The following is a 22,049-nucleotide window of genomic DNA, read 5'->3' as shown; positions in this document are numbered from 1 at the left end:
CTCGTCTCTCCCATGGCGGCCGGACAACTCGGGCACCACCCCCCCCCCCCCGCCACCTAAGCCCCCTCTCCCCCTTCACTAGCCACTAGCCGTTCTACTTTATTAGAGTAGAATGGCTGGTACTGGTACTCTTATAGGCAGTACCAGTGGGGAAGCTAGACATTATTTCACCCGGGGCAAAGAATCAGTTTAGTGCCCCCAGGGGTCAAGTCCTGGGGAAAAAAGTGTGGGAACTCCCACCCAAGATCCACTCCCCCACCAAAAAAAAAAAAATGATACGCTCATATGCATAATTACTAAACCGCATGTTTTTTTTTTCCGATCCACTGTACCTTAGTAATCCTTTATGTTACTGGCCGCAAGTTCTTTCTAAATCCCGCGATAACTGGCGGCAGACCTCCGCAATGTCTCCTGGGAACAATGACAAAAGCTCCCAGGAGACATTGCGGCATCGAGGAAGTGACGGAATACCCGCACACTACCCGATGAATCCATATACAGGAAGCGGCCAGTAACATAAAGGATTACTAAGGCCCCGTACACACGAGAGGATATCCGCTGGAAATGGTCCGCCGGACCGTTTCCAGCAGGCATTCGTCCTCCGGATTTTGACCCGATGGCTTGTACACACCATCGGATCAAAATCCGCGGTCACGTGTCTCGCCGACGCGGCGACGTGCGCGATGCTGGAAGGTAAGTACTTCCACGCATGCGTCGAATCATTACGACGCATGCGAGGGAGGGGAGCGGACGGACTGATCCGGTGAGTCTGTACAGACGACCGGATCAGTCCGCTGGACTGGATCCCAGCGGATAGATTTTGTAGCATGCTACAAAATTTTTATCCGCAGGAAATCTGTCGGCTGGATTTTTATCCGCTGAAAATTGTCCGCTCGGGCCTACACACGACCGGATCTATCCGCTGGAACTGAACCGCGGATCAATCCCAGCGGATAGATCCGGTCGTGTGTACGGGGCCTAAGGTTCGCTTGCCCCTGACAGTGACTCGAGCTGGGCATCGCCGCTTAGTGAAGGATTGACTCCGGCGACTCGCCTGCTCTAGTCCTGCAAAGGGAACTGAGTTCCTGCTGTGAAAAAAGTGCAGGAACTCCATTACCACGCGTTCCCGCAGGACTTGAGCCCTGAGTGCCCCCCCTTATGGGACAAGATTAGGCAGAAGTGAGAAACTCCCAGGCCATAGCTGTTGAGTCAGCTGTTTGTCCCCTCCCCCATGCTCCTCTATTTTCCCCCCTGCTCCTCTGGTCCTCCCCCTGCTTCTCTGTTCCCCCCCAGGTGAGCGCTGCAGGGAGGGAGAGGAGGTGAGCGCTGCGGGGAGGGAGAGAAGGTGAGCGCTGTGGGGAAGGAGAGAAGGTGAGCGCTGCGGGAAGGGAGAGACAGAGGAGCAGAGGGGGGAGGCGGTCCGCTGTCACTGAAGCCGGCCCACTGAGCCATCGGCCCACCAGGAAACTCCCTGTAGTCCCAACGGCCAGTCCATCCCTGCCCACCAGTAACAGTTAAAAACTTGAAGACATCCCTGGAACTGGTAAACATCCCTGTTCATGCGTCTACCATATGCAAATCTGTGAACAAGCAGTGTGCCCATGGCAAGATCATCATGAAGGAAGTGGCTGCTCTCCAAAACAAACGCACTGCGCACCTGAAGTTTGGCATCGAGCACCTTGGCAAACTGCAACGCTACTGGGAAAATGTGGACCGATGAAAAAAAAGTTGAATTGTTCGGAAAGAATACTCAAGCACAATATAAATGTAAAAAAAGGGGGCACATCTTACCAACGTCATCCCAAAGGTGAAGTATGGTGGTTTGGGCTTGCTTTGCCGCCTCAGTGCCTGGATCAATTGCCATCGTCGAGGGGAAAATTAATTCCCAAGTTTACCAAAATGTCCTACAGGCCAAATGCGGTACTGCACACCGCTGTGGCTTGAATCCTTCTCGTTTTGTGAGACAACACTCGCAAACCGAGTTACGATTTCATAAAAAAACAGTGCTCGTATTGCGAAACGCTCGTTAACTGCGTTACTCGCAATCCGAGGTTCCACTGTATATGAGTTTCACTTTTTGAATTGAATTACTAAAATAAAGTGGGGTAGATTCAGGTACGTGCGCTTCTTCTTACGGCGGCGCAGCGTATCGTATTTACGCTACGCCGCCGTAACTTACAGGAGCAAGTGCAGTATTCACAAAGCACTTGCTCCGTAAGTTGCGGCGGCGTAGCGTAAATGGGGCCGGCGTAAGCGCGCGTAATTCAAATGTGTAAGGAGGGGCGTGTTTTATGTTAATGTGTGTTGACCTGACGTGATTGATGTTTGGTACGGACGGCGCATGCGCCGTCCGTGTATATATCCTAGTGTGCATTGCTTCCAAGTACGGCGCAACGACGTATTGGTTTCGACGTGAACGTAAATTACGTCCAGCCCTATTCGCGAACGACTTACGCAAACGACGTAAATAATTCAAATTTCGAAGCGGGCACGACGTCCATACTTAACATTGGCTGCGCCTCCTAATAGCAGGAGCAACGTTACGCAGAAAAAGCCTTTACGCAAACGACGTAAAAAACTACCGCCGGGCGTACGTACGTTTGTGAATCGGCGTATCTAGGTAATTTGCATATTCTACGCCGAAAACAACGGAAGCGCCACCTAGCGGCCAACGTAATATTGCACACAATTCTACGCCGCCGCATTCAAGTTACGTCGGCGGAGGAAGCCTATTTTTTTTTGCGTATCTGCCTTTGAGAATCGGCGTAACGATACGCGGGCGCGGATTTCAAATTACGGCGGCGTATCTGGAGATACGCTGCCGTAAAAGGTACGTGAATCTACCCCAGTAACTTTTTGATGATATTCACATTTTGGAGATGCGTGTAGGTGCTTCTGGGGGAAAGGTGCTTTAGGTGAATCTGTTGCTTTGTCTTGCAAGGGTTAAGCTAAGCACACGTTCTCCATTTTAAAATGTAAAAAAAGAAAAAGAAACGTCAGTCTCGTGTATAAACAAGGTTTATTTTCCTTTTAATGTGAAGGTAATGCTGTGCAAATCTTTTTGTCCCTGTATGAGTTTTTAAATACACATTTTGGGGGGGGGGGGGAAATACTTTTATATGGCAGTGGTAACTACTGGACACTGAGGACATTAGGGATGAAGGCATGCAGAGGGGATTACTAAGCAAACAACAGACATAGAATACTGTCTAATGGAACTTCATCTCAAAGGGTAAGGGCCAGTTCTTCCCCACACGTGAATCTGAGAGTAGCACCATAAAGTTGTCAAGAACGCTCAAGAAAAAGATTAACAACATTGTAGCAAGGGATGGTTGAGTGATGGTGCCACTCATTATTTTACCATGGAAGGCTCCAATGATGGTACCAGCAACACTGAAATATGGCACTGAAGGAACTTGCCATAATGAATGTCCATTGGAGTCTGGAGATGAGTGAATCCAGGGCCGTCTTTAAGGCGGGGCAAAAGGAGCAGCTGCCCTGGGCCCTGTCATTGTTGTGGGGCCCAAAGCAGCTGCCTCATACTTGCCAACTATCCCAGTTTAAATTCCCTTGTGCCTTGAGGTTTTAGTCCTTTGCTGTGTCCTGATTAAAGAGGAGTTCCACCTAAAAATGGAACTTCCGCTTAACCCACTCCTCGCCCCCTTACATGCCACATTTGGCATGTCATTTTTTTTTGGGGGGGGGGAGTGGGGGCTTCAGGAGAAGGGGACTTCCTGTCCCACTTCCTCCTTCCGCCGAGGGGCTGGAAAGGCGATTAGCTTAATCGCCTTTTCACAGCCCCTCCCTGTAGGCGAGCGCCTGTCCAATCGGACGGCGCCGTGCCGCTCGCGCATGCGCACTGCCGCTCGCGCATGTGCAGTGGGTGCCCGGCCGTGAAGCCGAAAGCTGTCACTGCCGGGTGCCCACACTAAGAATGAAGATGCTGGCCGGCGAGGGGGGGCGAGGAGCGGAACCCCCGGCCGGCGCGTCGCTGGAGCCGTGGAGCAGGTAAGTGTCAGTTTATTAAAAGCCAGCAGCTACACTTTTTGCAGCTGCTGACTTTTAATAAACTTAAAAAAAAGGTGAAAAACCCCTTTAAGGATGAGCTCTGGCGTGTTCGAAAAGTACACGTGCAGAGCCCACCAGGAAGTGTGCACGGCGCTGCGCTAATCACAGTCAGGGAGACATTGTCCCGATGCTCGGCTGCAGGGATCGTGAAATGTCTCCCTGACTGTGATCAGCGCAGCGCCGTGCACACTTCCTGGCGGGCTCTGCACGTGTACTATGCGAACACGCCAGAGCTCATCCTTAGTCCTGATATCTCCGTGTGAAGTGCTGCTACTAATGCTGCCCAACTCTGCCCTATTGTTGTGTACGGATGACTCACCTGCAGACCCTGTGTTTACATATAAATAACTGCCATTCATATGTAAATAATGGGAGAGTTCATATGTAAATAAAGGCGGCATTCATATGTATATCCTGCCCCTCTGCAGTGAAGAGATGATGCGCTGTAACCTCTAGCAACCAATCAGTGAGCAGTATTGCTGTACAGTCATCTCTAGCAACCAACCAGCAAGAAGAAATCATGTACTGTAACCTCTAGCAACCAGTGAGCAGTATTGCTGTACAGTAATCTCTAGCAACCAATCAGCAAGAAGAAATCATGTGCTGTAGCCTCTAGCAACCAATCAGTGAGCAGTATTACTGTACAGTCATCTCTAGCAACCAACCAACAAGAAGAAATCATGTGCTGTAACCTCTAGCAACCAATCAGCGAGCAGTATTACTGTACAGTAATCTCTAGCAACCAATCAACAAGAAGAAATCATGTGCTGTAACCTCTAGCAACCAATCAGTGAGCAGTATTACTGTACAGTAATCTCTAGCAACCAATCAGCAAGAAGAAATCATGTGCTGTAACCTCTAGCAACTAATCAGTGAGCCGTAATGTGTGCTGTAACCTCTAGCAACCAGTCTGTAAGTGGTAATGATATGCTGTAGCCTCTGGCAACCAATCACAATCACTGCCTGATCTGATACAGTAAACTGATTTTAGGTCTAGCTGATATTTAATGTATGTCTCAGAGCAGGTGTAGAGCAAAATTGCATAGGAGGGGGCCCCAAGAAATGTTTTGCCCAGGGTGCAATCAACATTAAAGACGGCCCTGAGTGAATCGATCCACTTAAACCAAAATTTGGCCTGTATCAAACAGGATCGGCAAGACAGATCAATTTACTCATTGGCTCAATTTTCTTTGGGAAACGTGTCATTGTTTCCTCTAGGGGAGAACCTGCACTCAGAATCCCAGACCTCCTGCCCCTTACTTACCCTTGAGGTTCCTAACAACTAGTGCTTTAAGGAATATAACTGGCTAAGATTTGGAATCAAGATGATGTTCCATCATCAGGGTCTTTCTTGAGATACAAAGTATCAAGTCATGGAAAATATTACAGTTTTTGGGGGAAAAGGTCAAAGATTAAATATCTCATGGGGTGGTTGGTGGTTGCCTGTGTTTGGAGGACAATAAGATAAAACAGAAAGGAAGTCATAGGTCCTACAGGCAGTAGACATCACATGTCTTGGACCAAACCAAGGGGGTCTCACACACGACGTATCTTCATCTCAGTGGACTTCAGGGAATAATAAAGACCTCGCCACTGAGACCAGATGACTCCGCTGCCATAGGACAGGTGGGCCCCCCGCAGATACGGCCCATTCAAGTTAGCCAGGTGGCAAGCTCGGTACCAGAACCCTCCAGCTGAGAGGGAGGCACAGTTCTGAAGGAAGACATCACGGTCATTGTCGTAGGTAGAGAACTTCATTCCATTATGGTAGGTCAAAGAATCCCCTGTAGGAGAACAACATGTCTTAAATACAACATTCAGAAATCAGTGTGGACGGACATTTATTTACAGTATATGTTGATGCTGTGTTCTTTTGAGAGAAAAGAGCAGATGATATGAAAGGAGAAGTACAGGAATACCCCACTTTTAAAGGGGTATTTTTTCCCTAAATAGCTTCCTTTACCTTAGTGCAGTCCTCCCTTATTTTGTGATATTCCTATTTTCTTGGGAAATAAATGTAACATTGTTTACTAAGCGGCTGTGTTAGTTATATCATTGTGCTTATCCGACTCTTTAGATTAGCCAAGTTAAATGGATAGGCAATTAATACTTGTATGCAATAGTTATATTAGATTGTACAATATTGCATATTTACTTCACTGCCTATGTGAGAATTTTGACTTTATTAAATGCAATTTGGATGGGATTTTCTGCACTATTCGTTTAATTTTCTTTTTTAACTGTTTATAAGGAGCTGAGTATTTTATCACCAGAGAAGCAAGTTCATAAACAATGAAGTTAAAAGCAAGATCACCCAACCCTGTGTCATAGGGGTTGTTCGGGGTAAGGTGTACTGTAGTTGAATGAATTGGGTCACTTGTTTGGCACTTACAAAAGCACGGGTTTATGTGAGCACAATAAAGGAAATTTATATATATATGTTTGTTTTGGAAGTACTACACTATTGAGTTTTTATTTTCTTGGGAGATATTGCCAAGAGGAAGATTCAGGACTTAAAGGTGGTTTGGAGAAAGAATTGATTTTATGCTACAAAGTTTGTTTTCTGGTAACATGCATCACGTTGAAAACACGCACATGTGAGCAAAATGATATAAATATTATAAATCAAGCAATAACATGGAAGGTATCACACTGGATGAGCTTTCTTTTTTTGGGGAACACTAGAGAGGAGATACGAATAATAAAGAAGACATAGGAGGGTTGGGGGGGGGGGATTAAAGCTTTATTGGACCCATTTACTTATGTTTGGGTCAGCTGATCTGGTAAGAGTCTGAGAGATTGGAATTTTTGGGCATGCAGTAATTACCTGATGGGGGATTGAAGTCATCTGTTAGGGATTGAAGTGATCGTCTTGGAGATTCAAAGTGCTAGACTTTTTGAACTGATATATTTTGTTCAATTAGTTCCTACTTACCTGCCCCACCATCAGTGAACCCCTCCACGTATAAGGTGTACCCATCCTCCTCTGGGTTGATAGCGTTGGGGGAAAGAGCAAAATCTGCGTACTTGGCGTAGGTCCTGTTGCCTTCAAAATCACCCAGGTCTACTCTCAGCTCATACTTTTTCCGTAGAGTCAGCTGATAAATATTGTGCAGTCCTGGGGGAGGAAATAAAAATATAAAGAGTTTTGGGTCCAGTGCCACGTGGTAGAGCCAGCAGTATCACCCCAAAAATCTGTTAAGCTGTCTGTAAGGGTGGCATTCTCACCACCACTGTAAGGGGGGGGCATTCTTCACACTGACCACCAATGTAGGGGGCATTTTCCCAATGGCCTCTGATGTATTCATCTTAGCAGAGGTTTCCTGAGACCTGAAAATTATTTTAAGGGTTCCTCTGTGGATAAAAGGTTAAAGGGGTTGTAAAGGTTTATTTTTATTTATTTTTTTAATAACAAACATACCCTACTTACCTCCACTGTGCAGTTTGTTTTGCACAGAGCGGCCCCGATCCTCATCTTCTGGGGTCCCTCGGCGGCTGTCTCGGCTGCTCCCCGCATCAGCTAACCTCCTTATGGGAAGCTGTCTCCCAAGGGGGTTAGCTTGCGGACACGCTCACGTGTGATACAGTCGGCGGCCATAGCCGCCGACTGTATCACTCGGCCCCGCCCCCCGGCGCGCCGCGTCATTGATTTGATTGACAGCAGCGGGAGCCAATGGCTGCGCTGCTATCGATTATCCAATGAAGAGCCCACAAGAGCTGGGGAAAGCAACACGGGATCTTGGCCACGGAGATTCGGGGCTCAGGTAAGTAAAACGGGGGCTCGTGGGAGGGGGGGCCCAGAGATTGCACAGTGTTTTTTCACCTTAATGCAGAAACAACACAAAGGTTTACAACCCCTTTAAGAAAAGTCTGGTGTCGAGTAAGTAAATAGTAAGTGTGGAGCTCAGCAGAGTAAAAGGAAAAAGTCACAGCACTTACATTTGTATATGATATACAGTATATACTCGAGTATAAGCCGACCCGAATATAAGCCGACCCGAATATAAACCGAGGCACCTAATTTTACCACAAAAAACTGGGAAAATGTATTGACTCGAGTATAAGCCTAGGGTGTCCATCTGCATGCCTCACTGTGCCTCACTGTGCCCATGTGCATGCCTCACTGTGCCCATGCCTCACTGTGCCCATGCCTCACTGTGCCCATGCCTCACTGTGCCTAGACTTACGTTTAACATGGGAGTATATAGAAGGGGTGCCCGGGTTTGAACAATCGGTGCTCCCTGGCCATAAGTCCCCCAGACAGCAAACTTTGCACACTTGTAGAGGAGAACTGGGGCTACATGTGTGCCTAGTTTCGGGTCCAGAGAACTTACAGCCGGCCGATACCAGGTCCCCAAATTTACTGGAGAAATTACCGTTTAACATGGGAGTCTATGGAAGGGGTGCCCGAATTTGAAAAATCGGTGCTCCCCGGCCGTAGGTCCCCCGGACAACAAACTTTGGGGCTATATGTGTGCCAAGTTTGGGGTCCAGGTGACCTACAGCCGGCCGGTACCGGGTCCTCAAATTCCGAATATCAGGCGCAAAAAGGTGACTCGAGTATACGCCAAGGGGGGCATTTTCAGCACAAAAAAATGTGCTCAAAAACTTGGCTTATACTTGAGTATATACGGTATATGAAAAACACAAGTATATAACAGTACCAGCCACAATTAAAGGAGGACAAGCTCTGAGGACAGAGTGCCTCGAAACCCTGTCCTTAGCAGGAACATAATCTACAACACCGGTATGCCGTTTACAAACAAACCTAAAATAGGGCAGAAAAACAATGAAATAACAAACTCAGAACTTCAATTCCAAGCGTGTTCTGGCAGCAAAATGTTCAGCACGTCATCACTGTGGAATTGTTCTATTAAAAAACAATCCCATTTTGTTTTCTATTTTAATGCCAGGCCACGTTTTAAAAGTAGATCACCAGTCTTGTTCTGCTAAAGTCTGCTTAGATGTTCTTGTTTCTCTTATATAGATAACTTCATATCTGCCCAATCAGAGGGGGCATCCTGAATTCCAGGGGCCTGGGTCCAAGATCTTAAAGCGGAGGTCCACCAATTTTTTTAAAAGCCAGCAGCTACAAATGCAGCAAACAAACGAAAACAAATAAAAAAGGGGGTTCCGAAAAGCGGAAGTTCAATTTTTGGGTGGAACTCTGCTTTAAGTTGGGCCCCATTCTTAAGGCTACATGCCCACGGACGTTTTAAAAAATGGGCTGTAAAGCCAGTACAGACGCCAGGAAAAAAGTGGTGGTTAAAACGCGATTTTATTGAATTCAATGCACGTTTAGCCGCGCTGGCATTCAGCCGTGTTTCGCTGTCTCTATTCAAAATCAATGGTTCCTATGGGAGTCCATTGATTTGAATAGAAGTCGCACCAGAAGTCGGATCAAGATGATCCGACTTGCAGTGCGACTTATGTGCTGAGAATCTTGAGGGGGGAACCCCGCAAAAATAAAAAATAAAATTGGCGTGAGGTTCCACCCCAAGAAGATACCAGACCCTTCGGTCCGGTATGCAGGGCTGATCCTAGGCAGGTGTGTGGGGTGCAGTGCACCCAGGCGCCACAGAGGTGGGGGCACTGAAGCGCCACAGTGCTCCCCTCCCTCTTCCTCTCCTTGTCCATGTCCAGAGGCGGCTCCTCCCTCCGGTCACCGCCACTGCCACTGTGTTTCCTGCCCAAGCCCGTCCCCCCTCCCTCCTCCTGTCAGAGGAGACCAGCCGTGCAGCGACATCGCCGGGAGGAGGTCTGTGCCTGACGTGTTCTCTTTGTCCGTGTTAGGGGAGCATCTCTGTGTTTGAGTTGTTGCCATAGAAACATTTGTAAAGGGGAGGAGTTGGTAAGATGACCACGCCCATGTGGGGGTGTCAGAAATATTTCTGCACCCAGGCATCTGTGACCCTAGGATTGGCCCTGCTGGTATGGATCTGAAGGGGAACCACCACACCAAAATAAAAATGGCGTGGGGGTCCCCCCAAGATCAATGCCAGACCCTTATCTGTATCCCATTCACAGTTAATACATTGTTGGGAGTAAAAGACGGACCAAATTTCAGTATTTAGGCTACAAACAAGTACGCTAGGCAAATAGCAATGTGATTTAAGGTAGATATTAAGGTAAAAAAAACATATTTTTGTTATTTTCGATATAATAAGGGCAAATTATTTAGTCACATCACCCCCTGCCTTCACCCCCCTCTGCGGTGCCTCCCATCTCCCTCTGCCTCCCATCTCCCTCTACCTCCAATCTCCCCCTGCCTCCAATCTTCCCCAGGCCCCCTGTCTCCATTGTCCCCTGCCTCCATCCCCCTGTGTGGTGCCTCCAATCACCCCCTGCCTCCATCCCCCTTCTGCGGTGCCACCACAGCCACCATCACCCCCTGCCTCCAATCACCCCTTGCCTCCAACCTCTATGCGCAGTTTCAAGCCGAACCGATCTCGGCTATTTTTACTTGCACATTTCCGCAACCAGGGACATTTACGAACGGGGGGAAAAAGTGCCCGTTTTTACGAACTGTCCGTAAAAATACAGACGGTTGGCAACACTGGAGCCTACACACGGTCGGAATTTCCGACAACAAGCTCACATCGAACATTTGTTGTCGGATATTCCGACCGTGTGCGTTCCAGTTCATCCTAAAAGTATTCAACAGAGTTGAGATAATCTAGCCCACTTGAGTTCCTCCACACCAAACTCATCAAACCGTGTCTTTATGGAGCTGGCTTTGTACACAGGCCAACGTCCTGCTGCAACAGAGAAGGGTCTTCTCCTCAATGTCACCACAAGGTTGGTGGAGCACAATTGTGTATAATGTTTTTGTATGCTGTAGCATTAACAGTAATCTTCACTATCTTCACTCATTGGAAGAGTGGTCCACGTACCTTTGGTAATATAGAGGTCGGTGTGTTGGTCCACAAAGTTTAGCCATATAGGGCCAGATTCTCGTAGAATGGAGTAAAACTACGGCGGCGTAACGTATCTCGTTTACGTTACGCGGCCGCAAGTTTTACGGGCAAGTGCTTGATTCACAAAGCACTTGCCTGTAAAGTTGCGGCGGCGTAGCGTAAATCCTCCGGCGCAAGCCCGCCTAATTCAAATGATCCAGGTAGGGGGCGTGGATCATTTAAATTAGGCGCATTCCCGCGTTGATCGTACTGCGCATGCGCCGTCCCAAAAATTTCCCGACGTGCATTGCGCTAAATGACGTCGCAAGGACGTCATTGGTTTCGACTTTAACGTAAATGGCGTCCAGCGCCATTCACGGACGACTTACGCAAACGATGTACATTTTTAAATTTCGACGCGGGAACGACGGCCATACTTAACATTGGTTGTCCCTCATATAGCAGGGGCAACTTTACGTCTCGCAAAAGCTACGGAAACGTCGTAAATTCACTGCGTCGATCGCGCGTACGTTCGGGAATCTCGCGTAAATAGCTAATTTGCATAGACGACGGGGAAAACGACGTCGGCGACACCTAGCGGCGGGAAAAAATATTGCATCTAAGATCCGACAGCGTAAGAGCCTTACGCCTGTCAGATCTAATGGATATCTATGCGTAACTGATTCTAAGAATCAGTCGCATAGATACGCCGAGCCAGATTAGGACTTAAGACGGCGCAAATGGCGTTGCGCCGTCGTAAGCCCTTTGAGAATCTGGCCCATAGTGTAAATTTGGCTTTTGCTTGTACTTGCACACTCACCTAACCAGTACTCTCCATCTGCTCGGCCAAACCCTGTCTTATAGTCGGAGTAGCCACGGAAGAAGCTCATAGTACCATTGGACCTCTTTTGGATCACCTGAAGGGGACAGTTTTAAGATAATAAATTAGTCGGCACAAAGTAAATTGAGAAAATGGCCTTTATGCAGGTAGCAAATCAATGAATCTCACCGTCCATTTCCCATCATCGGTAGTCATATCACAATATACTGGCACAGCGCTGGATGGCCCCGATGGGTATATCACATAGACTCCATCGGCATCGGCCCCTTGGTCATGGACGTCCTCACAGTCTATTGGATATTGAGTGTCTGAACCTGTGCAAAGACACCAGGAGAAAATCGTGTGTGGTCATTATAATACAACTTAATACGCAATTAACTACACAGACAATAGATAGATTGTCCACAATGGTCACTATATGGGAGGCCCAATATCATTTGTATCGCTTTTGGTTGTAACTGGAATTCGTAGCTGTAACGGAACGTCCCACACTCCGCTTGAGTGCTTCCGTCATAAGTCTGGATATAGATATCAGATATTCCAGCTGCTCACAAGCACACAACGAGACGAGACTTGCTGAACATAGAGGGCTATATTCACATAGATTAGCGGATGTTTAGATCCGCGTAATCTATGTGATTTACGATCCGCCGGTGCAATTTTGCGAGGCTAGTGCAGTATTCACAAAGCACTTACCTCCAAACTTGCGCCGGCGGATCGTAACTCCCCCGGCGGAATTCAAATTCCGTGGCTAGGGGGAGTGTACAATTTAAATCAGGCGCGGCCCCCTGCCGATTTAACTGCGCATGCGCCGCCGGCAAAATTTCCCAGTGCGCATGCTCCAAATGACGTCGCTAGGACGTCATTGTTTTCGGCGTTAGCGTAAATTACGGCCATCCGTATTCGTGACCGACTTACGCAAACGACGTAAAAATTCTAATCTCGATGCGGGAACGACGGCCATACTTAACATAGGATACGCCGCATATAGCAGGGGTAACTATCCGCCGGAAAAAGCCGAATGCAAACGACGTAAAAAAAAAGCGACGGGCGGGCGTTCGTTTCTGAATCGGCGTATCTCCTCATTTGCATAATCGTTGCGAGTAAAACACGAAACGCCACCTAGCGGACAGCGAAAGATTGCAGCCTAAGATCCGACGGTGTAAGTCACTTACACCAGTCGGATCTAAGGGAGATCTTATGAATCAGTCGCATAGATCCGACCGTCGGATCTCAGAGATAGGACGGTGTATCAGGAGATACATCCGTCGTATCTCTTCTGTGAATCTGGCCCAGAGTGTTTAATAGAACCAAGAATACAGCCTTATATACTGTTTAAAGAGGAGGTAACCAGAACATAAATTAACATGAGCTAATTAACTAATCATTTACCCAGACTAGGCGACTCATAGATATGACCTTTCAGGGTAGACGTCACGTCTCCTCGCTCACCTGCTATACAATACACATTATCATAAGTGTAAACACGGGACATCTTCACACAGTAACAGAGTCAATTAGCACAGAGAACAGACAGATAGCCGGAGTTGGTGACTTTAGCATCTAACAGTATGTGTCCCAACAGTATGAATGAGTCACTCTTACAATTAACCTGTTGAGTTCAGAATCAACAAACAGTAAATAGTTCTTTACAGATATCCTGGAATATATTGTGGATAATAATTACATAACTAGAAAAGATACAATTTCTGGGGAAATTGTGCGGCGTGGTCTTGCCTCCACCAATACTCCTGACTGGAGACGGTGCCCCTGGAGATGTAAATGTGATCCAACCGTGTGTCGATCCAATTCGGTCCATTGTCCCATCAAAAACTGCTCCATCAAAAACTAGCCCATCAAAACTGCACCATCAAAACTGCACCATCCTATTTGCCCCATCAAAAACTGGCTGCTATGGAGGGTTGCTATGGACTAGTTGCTATGGACTGGTTGCTATAGACTGATGGCTATGGACGGTTGCTATGGACTGGTTGCTATGGACTGGTTGCTATGGAGTGGTTGGTATGGACGGTTGCTCTGGATTGGTTCCTATGGACTGGTTGCTATGGACGGTTGCTATGGACTGGTTGCAATAGACTGGTTGCTATAGACGGTTGCTATGGAGTGGTTGCTATGGAGTGGTTGCTATGGAGGGTTGCTATGGAGTGGTTGCTATGGAGGGTTGCTATGGAGTGGTTGCTATGGAGGGTTGCTATGGAGGGTTGCTATGGACTGGTTGCTATGGACTGGTTGCTATGGAGGGTTGCTATGGACTGGTTGCTATGGAGGGTTGCTATGGACTGATGGCTATGGATGGGTTGCTATGGACGGTTGCTATGGACTGGTTGCTATGGAGTGGTTGCTATGGAGAGTTGCTATGGAGGGTTGCTATGGAATGGTTGCTATGGACAGTTGCTATGGACAGTTGCTATGGACTGGTTGCTATGGAGTGGTTGGTATGGACGGTTGCTTTGGACTGGTTGCTATAGACGTTTGCTATGGAGTGGTTGCTATGGAGGGTTGCTATGGACTGGTTGCTAGGGACTGGTTGCTATGGACTGGTTGCTAGGGACTGGTTGCTATGGACGGTTGCTATGGACTGGTTGCTATGGACGGTTGCTATGGACTGGTTGCTATGGACTGGTTGCTATGGACTGGTTGCTATGGATTGGTTGCTAGGGACTGGTTGCTATGGAGTGGTTGCTATGGAGTGGTTGCTAGGGAGTGGTTGCTATGGACTGGTTGCTATGGACTGGTTGCTATGGACTGGTTGCTAGGGACTGGTTGCTATGGACGGTTGCTATGGACTGGTTGCTAGGGATTGGTTGCTAGGGACTGGTTGCTAGGGACTGGTTGCGGTTGCTAGGGAGTGGTTGCTATGGACTGGTTGCTATGGACTGGTTGCTATGGACGGTTGCTATGGACTGGTTGCTAGGGACTGGTTGCTAGGGACTGGTTGCTAGGGACTGGTTGCTATGGACTGGTTGCTAGGGACTGGTTGCTAGGGACTGGTTGCTATGGAGTGGTTGCTATGGAGTGGTTGCTATGGAGTGGTTGCTAGGGACTGGTTGCTAGGGACTGGTTGCTAGGGACTGGTTGCTATGGACGGTTGCTAGGGACTGGTTGCTAGGGACTGGTTGCTATGGACTGGTTGCTAGGGACTGGTTGCTAGGGACTGGTTGCTAGGGACTGGTTGCTATGGACGGTTGCTAGGGACTGGTTGCTAGGGACTGGTTGCTATGGACGGTTGCTATGGACTGGTTGCTATGGACTGGTTGCTATGCATGGTTGCTATATGCAGAGCATGCAGAAGTTACGCAGAGCCAAAAAAAACTGAGCCATATCACCTCACAGTGTGTGGGAGGAGCTATAGAAAGCCCTCACAGATGTGTGTATGAAGGATTTTACCTCAGCGTCTCCTAGGAAACCAATGTAAACATATGCAAGCAGCCTCTGCCAGGCGTCTCAAACTGGCGGCCCTCCAGCTGTTGCAAAACTACAAGTCCAATGAGGCATTGCAAGAATGACAGTTACCAGCATGACTCCCACAGGCAGAGGCATGATGGGACTTGTAGTTTTACAACAGCTGGAGGGCCACCAGTTTGAGACCCTTGCTAGCAGAGGAAAGTTCCCTCAGCCTTGTGTGGGAGGAGCCAACTCACCTCACAACTGTTTGTGAGGTGTTATTAAACTCCTCAGCGTTTCCTAGGAAACCAATTGTTTGGTTTGCAGGCTCTCTGTAAACACAGCAGAAATTGAGGAATGTTTTTTGAATACTTGTCCTTCAAATTAAGGTATTTACCTCACAGAAAACACCTCACAACTACCTCACAACTGTGTGTATGAAGGTATTTACCTCACAGAAAACACCTCACAACTGTGTGTATGAAGGTATTTACCTCACAGAACTCACCTCACAAAAAAACACCTCACAGAAAACACCTCACAACTACCTCACAACTGTGTGTATGAAGGTATTTACCTCACAGAAAACACCTCACAACTACCTCACAACTGTGTGTATGAAGGTATTTACCTCACAGAAAACGCCTCACAACTACCTCGCAACTGTGTGTATGAAGGTATTTACCTCACAGAAAACGCCTCACAGCTACCTCACAGCTGTGTGTATGAAGGTATTTACCTCACAGAAAACGCCTCACAACTACCTCGCAACTGTGTGTATGAAGGTATTTACCTCACAGAAAACGCCTCACAGCTACCTCACAGCTGTGTGTATGAAGGTATTTACCTCACAGAACTCACCTCACAGAAAACACCTCACAACTGTGTGGGAGGAGCTATATAATCCCCTTACAGCTGTGAGGACTTTTAATTACCTCAGCGTCTCCTAGGAAACCAAATGTAAACATATGCAAACACACTCTAGGCAGATTCTCAGATCCTGGATTTATTTTTTAATATTTGTCCTTCAAATTGTTGTATTTTAAAAACTATAAATCGCACAGCGAATATCTTTATATTTTACGAATCACAAGACCCAGACCTACATTTTGATGTATAGTATGTCTCTGAAATAATAAAATTGAAGGCACAGTCGCAGTTTACAAATTCCAAAGCAGATTTTAGTTTTCTAAACCTTGACCTCCATTGACTTCCATTGAAATAATGGATGGCGTAGGTTGCAAACAAATTATCATATTGTGAAAACGGTTTGATCAATCACGTAGCCGTGAACACATCTGGTGGCAGCAGGGATAGCTGAACGTTTTGATATAAGATTTGTGTAGGTCGGCTTGAAAATGAGGGAGTGGTCGCAGTTTACAAATCATGTGCTGATTTTTCCGTTTCTGACATTCCACACTGTACCTCTCCCCATTCATTCCTATGGGAAAATTTTGCCGCAAAAATGACGATATTTCGCGAACGATTTGGCAAAACGTTCCACAACGTAATAGCCCACCGATCGGGAACAATCCGCACGATTCGATATATTACTCGTCTATGTAGTGTAAAAACTGTGGGAGGAGTTAGGGTGGCAAATTTGGCTATAATAAGAATAATAATATATATGTGAGATTACAATAAGTGCTCTTGCTATGCAAGACCACTTAATAATCCAATCTCAGGTAGTCCAAGATGTAATTTCTCAGTCATCCTATGCCCCTAGTGGTCAGTAGCAGGAATTATTCCATATTGTTGGTATCAGTGGCATGAATTATGCCCAATTGTTGGTGTAAGTGGCAAAAATGTTGCATCATTGTCGGCATCAGTGGCAGGAATTATGCCATATTGTTGGTGTCAGTAGCAGGAATTATGCCATATTGTGAGTATCAGTAGCAGGAATTATGCCCCATTGTTGGTGTCAGTAGCAGGAATTATGCCATATTGTGAGTATCAGTAGCAGGAATTATGCCCCATTGTTGGTGTAAGTGGCAGGAATTATGCCATATTGTCGATATCAGTGGCATGAATTATGCCCCATTGTTGGTGTCAGTAGCAGGAATTATGCCATATTGTTGGTATCAGTGGTATGAATTATGCCCCATTGTTGGTGTCAGTAGCAGGAATTATGCCATATTGTGAGTATCAGTAGCAGGAATTATGCCCCATTGTTGGTGTCAGTAGCAGGAATTATGCCATATTGTGAGTATCAGCGGCAGGAATTATGCCCCATTGTTGGTGTCAGTAGCAGGAATTATGCTCCATTGTTGGTGTCAGTGGCAGGAATTATGCCCCATTGTCGATATCAGTGGCAGGAATTATGCCCCATTGTTGGTGTCAGAGGCAGAAATCATGCCCCATTGTCAGTGTCAATGGCAGGAATAATGCCCCATTGTTGGTGTCAGTGGCAGAAATCATGCCCCATTGTCAGTGTCAATGGCAGGAATACTGCCTCAAGGGCCGGATAAAGGCAAGCAAAGGGCTGCAGTTTGGAGACCACTACTCTAGTGCGTCTTCCTTCAGAAACAATATCATAATTTGCGTATTTTATGTCATCTTCAGTCCTAAACATTTTGTAACAATCATATTTTATGAAGTGTTTTGTCTTCAGGCCGAAAATGATGTTTTAAACACATGTGCAAAAAATGAAAAAATGTCTCTGGCAGCAAAGGGGTAGGACTTGCCCCTGTGGGCCCCTGTGGGCTTCCAACATCAAGTCCTGTCAGAGAGATCAGTCTGGTCACTTCTACGCACAGAGTTCCAATCATTGTTCCTACTCTGTTGGCCCCCTTCCAAATTGATGGAATTCAGTAAATGTTCTGAGACTCCGCTAGACGTACATACTCGGACCCTTTGGAAGAAGCAGCCCTGGAGGCTCTGACTGGGCTACAGACCCCTCAGGTGGATTTCGGAAAGTCTTCGTCAGGAGTGACGAGACGTCGGTGCTCAGGTGGGGTAAGCCCGACGTCACCGCTAGTTCACCAGGAGAAAGAACAGAGTGTCACTAAGCCTACAAGGTTGGCCGTTGCGGAGGAATTTGGCCAGAAAGTGACTTTCCCCCCGGTGCAGATCTTTTGGAAGAAGCAGCCCTGGAGGCTCTGACTGGGCTACAGACCTCAGGTGGATTTCGGATAGTCTTCGTCAGGAGTGACGAGACGTCGGTGCTCAGGTGGGGTAAGCCCGACGTCACCGCTAGTTCACCAGGAGAAAGAACAGAGTGTCACTAAGCCTACAAGGTTGGCCGTTGCGGAGGAATTTGGCCAGAAAGTGACTTTCCCCCCGATGCAGACTTTTTGGAAGAAGCAGCCCTGGAGGCTCTGACTGGGCTACAGACCTCAGGTGGATTTCGGAAAGTCTTCGCCAGGAGTGACGAGACGTCGGTGCTCAGGTGGGGTAAGCCCGACGTCACCGCTAGTTCACCAGGAGAAAGAACAGAGTGTCACTAAGCCTACAAGGTTGGCCGTTGCGGAGGAATTTGGCCAGGAAGTAACTTTCCCCCCCGATGCAGACTTTTTGGAAGAAGCAGCCCTGGAGGCTCTGACTGGGCTACAGACCTCAGGTGGATTTCGGAAAGTCTTCGTCAGGAGTGACGAGACGTCGGTGCTCAGGTGGGGTAAGCCCGACGTCACCGCTAGTTCACCAGGAGAAAGAACAGAGTGTCACTAAGCCTACAAGGTTGGACGTTGCGGGGAATTTGGCCAGAAAGTGACTTTCCCCCCGGTGCAGATCTTTTGGAAGAAGCAGCCCTGGAGGCTCTGACTGGGCTACAGACCTCAGGTGGATTTCGGAAAGTCTTCGTCAGTAGCGACGAGACGTCGGTGCTCAGGTGGGGTAAGCCCGACGTCACGGCTAGTTCACCAAGAGAAAGAACAGAGTGTCACTAAGCCTACAAGGTTGGCCGTGGCAGAGGAATTTGGCCAGAAAGTGACTTTCCCACTGATGCAGACTTTTTGAAAGAAGCAGCCCTGGAGGCTCTGACTGGGCTACAGACCTCAGGTGGATTTCGGAAAGTCTTCGTCAGGAGTGACGAGACGTCGGTGCTCAGGTGGGGTAAGCCCAACATCACCGCTAGTTCACCAGGAGAAAGAACAGAGTGTCACTAAGCCTACAAGGTTGGCCGTTGCGGAGGAATTTGGCCAGAAAGTGACTTTCCCCCCGGTGCAGATCTTTTGGAAGAAGCAGCCCTGGAGGCTCTGACTGGGCTACAGACCTCAGGTGGATTTCGGAAAGTCTTCGTCAGGAGCGACGAGACGTCGGTGCTCAGGTGGGGTAAGCCCGACGTCACGGCTAGTTCACCAAGAGAAAGAACAGAGTGTCACTAAGCCTACAAGGTTGGCCGTTGCAGAGGAATTTGGCCAGAAAGTGACTTTCCCCCCGATGCAGACTTTTTGGAAAAGCAGCCCTGGAGGCTCTGACTGGGCTACAGACCTTTTGGAAGAAGCAGCCCTGGAGGCTCTGACTGGGCTACAGACCTCAGGTGGATTTCGAGAAAGTCTTCGTCGGGAGTGACGAGACGTCGGTGCTCAGGTGGGGTAAGCCCAACATCACCGCTAGTCCACCAGGAGAAAGAACAGAGTGTGACTAAACCTACAAGGTTGGCCGTTGCGGAGGAATTTGGCCAGAAAGTGACTTTCCCCCCGGTGCAGATCTTTTGGAAGAAGCAGCCCTGGAGGCTCTGACTGGGCTACAGACCTCAGGTGGATTTCAGAAAGTCTTCGTCATGAGCGACGAGACGTCGGTGCTCAGGTGGGGTAAGCCCGACGTCACGGCTAGTTCACCAAGAGAAAGAACAGAGTGTCACTAAGCCTACAAGGTTGGCCGTTGCAGAGGAATTTGGCCAGAAAGTGACTTTCCCCCCGATGCAGACTTTTTGGAAAAGCAGCCCTGGAGGCTCTGACTGGGCTACAGACCTCAGGTGGATTTCGGAAAGTCTTCTTCAGGAGTGACGAGACGTCGGTGCTCAGGTGGGGTAAGCCCAACGTGACCGCTAGTTCACCAGAAGAAAGAACAGAGTGTCACTAAGCCAACAAGGTTGGCCGTGGCGGAGGAATTTGGCCAGAAAGTGACTTTTCCCCGATGCAGACCTTTTGAAAGAAACAGCCCTGGAGGCTCTGACTGGTCTACAGACCTCAGGTGGATTTCGGAAAGTCTTGGTCAGGAGTGACGAGACGTCGGTGCTCAGGTGGGGTAAGCCCAACATCACCGCTAGTCCACCAGGAGAAAGAACAGAGTGTCACTAAACCTACAAGGTTGGCCGTTGCGGAGGAATTTGGCCAGAAAGTGACTTTCCCCCGGTGCAGATCTTTTGGAAGAAGCAGCCCTGGAGGCTCTGACTGGGATACAGACCTCAGGTGGATTTCGGAAAGTCTTCTTCAGGAGTGACGAGACGTCGGTGCTCAGGTGGGGTAAGCCCAACGTCACTGCTAGTTCACCAGGAGAAAGAACAGAGTGTCACTAAGCCTACAAGGTTGGCTGTGGCGGAGGAATTTGGCCAGAAAGTGACTTTCCCCCCGGTGCAGACCTTTTGGAAGAAGCAGCCCTGGAGGCTCTGACTGGGCTACAGACCTCAGGTGGATTTCGAGAAAGTCTTCGTCGGGAGTGACGAGACGTCGGTGCTCAGGTGGGGTAAGCCCAACATCACCGCTAGTCCACCAGGAGAAAGAACAGAGTGTCACTAAACCTACAAGGTTGGCCGTTGCGGAGGAATTTGGCCAGAAAGTGACTTTCCCCCGGTGCAGATCTTTTGGAAGAAGCAGCCCTGGAGGCTCTGACTGGGCTACAGACCTCAGGTGGATTTAGAGAAAGTCTTAGTCGGGAGTGACGAGACGTCGGTGCTCAGGTGGGGTAAGCCCACCGCTAGTTCACCAGGAGAAAGAACAGAGTGTCACTAAGCCTACAAGGTTGGCCGTTGCGGAGGAATTTGGCCAGAAAGTGACTTTCCCCCGGTGCAGATGTGAGCGAGAAGCATTGAGTCATTTAGAGATCGAATTACTGCCCGTTCCCCAAACACAACCAGAGGGAAGCGATTCCGTAAACTCAGCCTGCTCAGAATGTTAATGTCACACATGTTGGAATGTTTAGTTCTAAATGCATTTGAAGAAAACAATACGAAAGAAGAGGAGAGAGGGGGGTTAACGCCGGGAGAAACGATCGCCAGAGCGCTCGTCTTTGGCCGCGCTTGGATTGGGGGGGAGAGCAGGGAGTGCAGTTCAGCTACAGTGCAGATGTCACAACTCAAAAACAATCCAAAACCTCATCCCAAGAAACCCGCTTTGTTTGGTTCGGTTTTTGGAGCAAATGACCATCCAGCTGTTTCCCGGGGACGTTGGGCTCTACTCACCGTTCTCGTGGTCCGTCTTTGAAGTCTGACTCAGCGCCGGGTTCAGGACCACCAACAGAAGGAAGAGGAGACCCAGGTGTCCCGGAACCTGCAAAAAAAGCCAAAAAGTTATGATGGAACCTCAAATCCCCCCTTCGTATTAAAGAGGCTCAGCTACTCCATCAGTCCAGACGTGACCCTTATGATTGGGATCCTCGCTGCACCTCCCCCCCCCGGCTCCCTTAATTCCTAGTCGTTCTCCCCCCACCACAGCTGGAAAAACTTGGAAACGGGAGGGAGGTTTGGCAGGCGCGAAGCCCCTGGACTCCTTACCTCCATGCCTGCAGTCTGCAGAGTGTTAGTTTGCTATTTAAGGTCTTGTATTTATATGTTGCGTCTGGTCCAGAGAATCCCTCCTTTCTGAGACTTCGCTACTCCGGTTTTCTAATCTGAGGGGAGGAATGATAAAAAAAAATAAAAAGGGGGGGGTGTTCAAATTGTGTGCACAGGATGCAGGATT

General features: G+C 48.2%; 1 protein-coding gene across 1 annotated transcript; it reads right to left on the bottom strand.

Moving 5' to 3' along the window:
* Window positions 1–5,381: 5,381 nt before the first annotated feature.
* LOC120942973 (microfibril-associated glycoprotein 4-like) lies at window positions 5,382–21,997 on the bottom strand. Its single transcript, XM_040355983.1, has 6 exons — window positions 21,863–21,997; window positions 21,551–21,638; window positions 11,974–12,119; window positions 11,785–11,881; window positions 7,004–7,186; window positions 5,382–5,852 (listed from the first exon to the last, which is right to left on the bottom strand). Exons 1-6 carry the CDS (start codon window positions 21,866–21,868, stop codon window positions 5,605–5,607), a joined length of 768 nt encoding a protein of 255 aa, XP_040211917.1. The 5' UTR covers window positions 21,869–21,997; the 3' UTR covers window positions 5,382–5,604.
* Window positions 21,998–22,049: the final 52 nt, after the last annotated feature.

The sequence above is a fragment of the Rana temporaria genome, chromosome 6 (genome assembly GCF_905171775.1).
Source record: "Rana temporaria chromosome 6, aRanTem1.1, whole genome shotgun sequence".
NCBI lineage: Eukaryota > Metazoa > Chordata > Amphibia > Anura > Ranidae > Rana > Rana temporaria.
The sequence above is the reverse complement of the archived record's forward strand: the minus strand, read 5'-3'. Positions and strand labels throughout refer to the sequence as shown.

What these genes read in the sequence shown, in the direction of transcription:
- LOC120942973 (XM_040355983.1), bottom strand. An exon ending in AAAGACGGACCACGAGAACG is followed by an intron (nt 12,120 to 21,550) that starts GTGAGTAGAGCC and finishes GTCTTTGCACAG; the next exon opens with GTTCAGACACTCAATATCCA. An exon ending in CCGATGATGGGAAATGGACG is followed by an intron (nt 11,882 to 11,973) that starts GTGAGATTCATT and finishes TGTCCCCTTCAG; the next exon opens with GTGATCCAAAAGAGGTCCAA.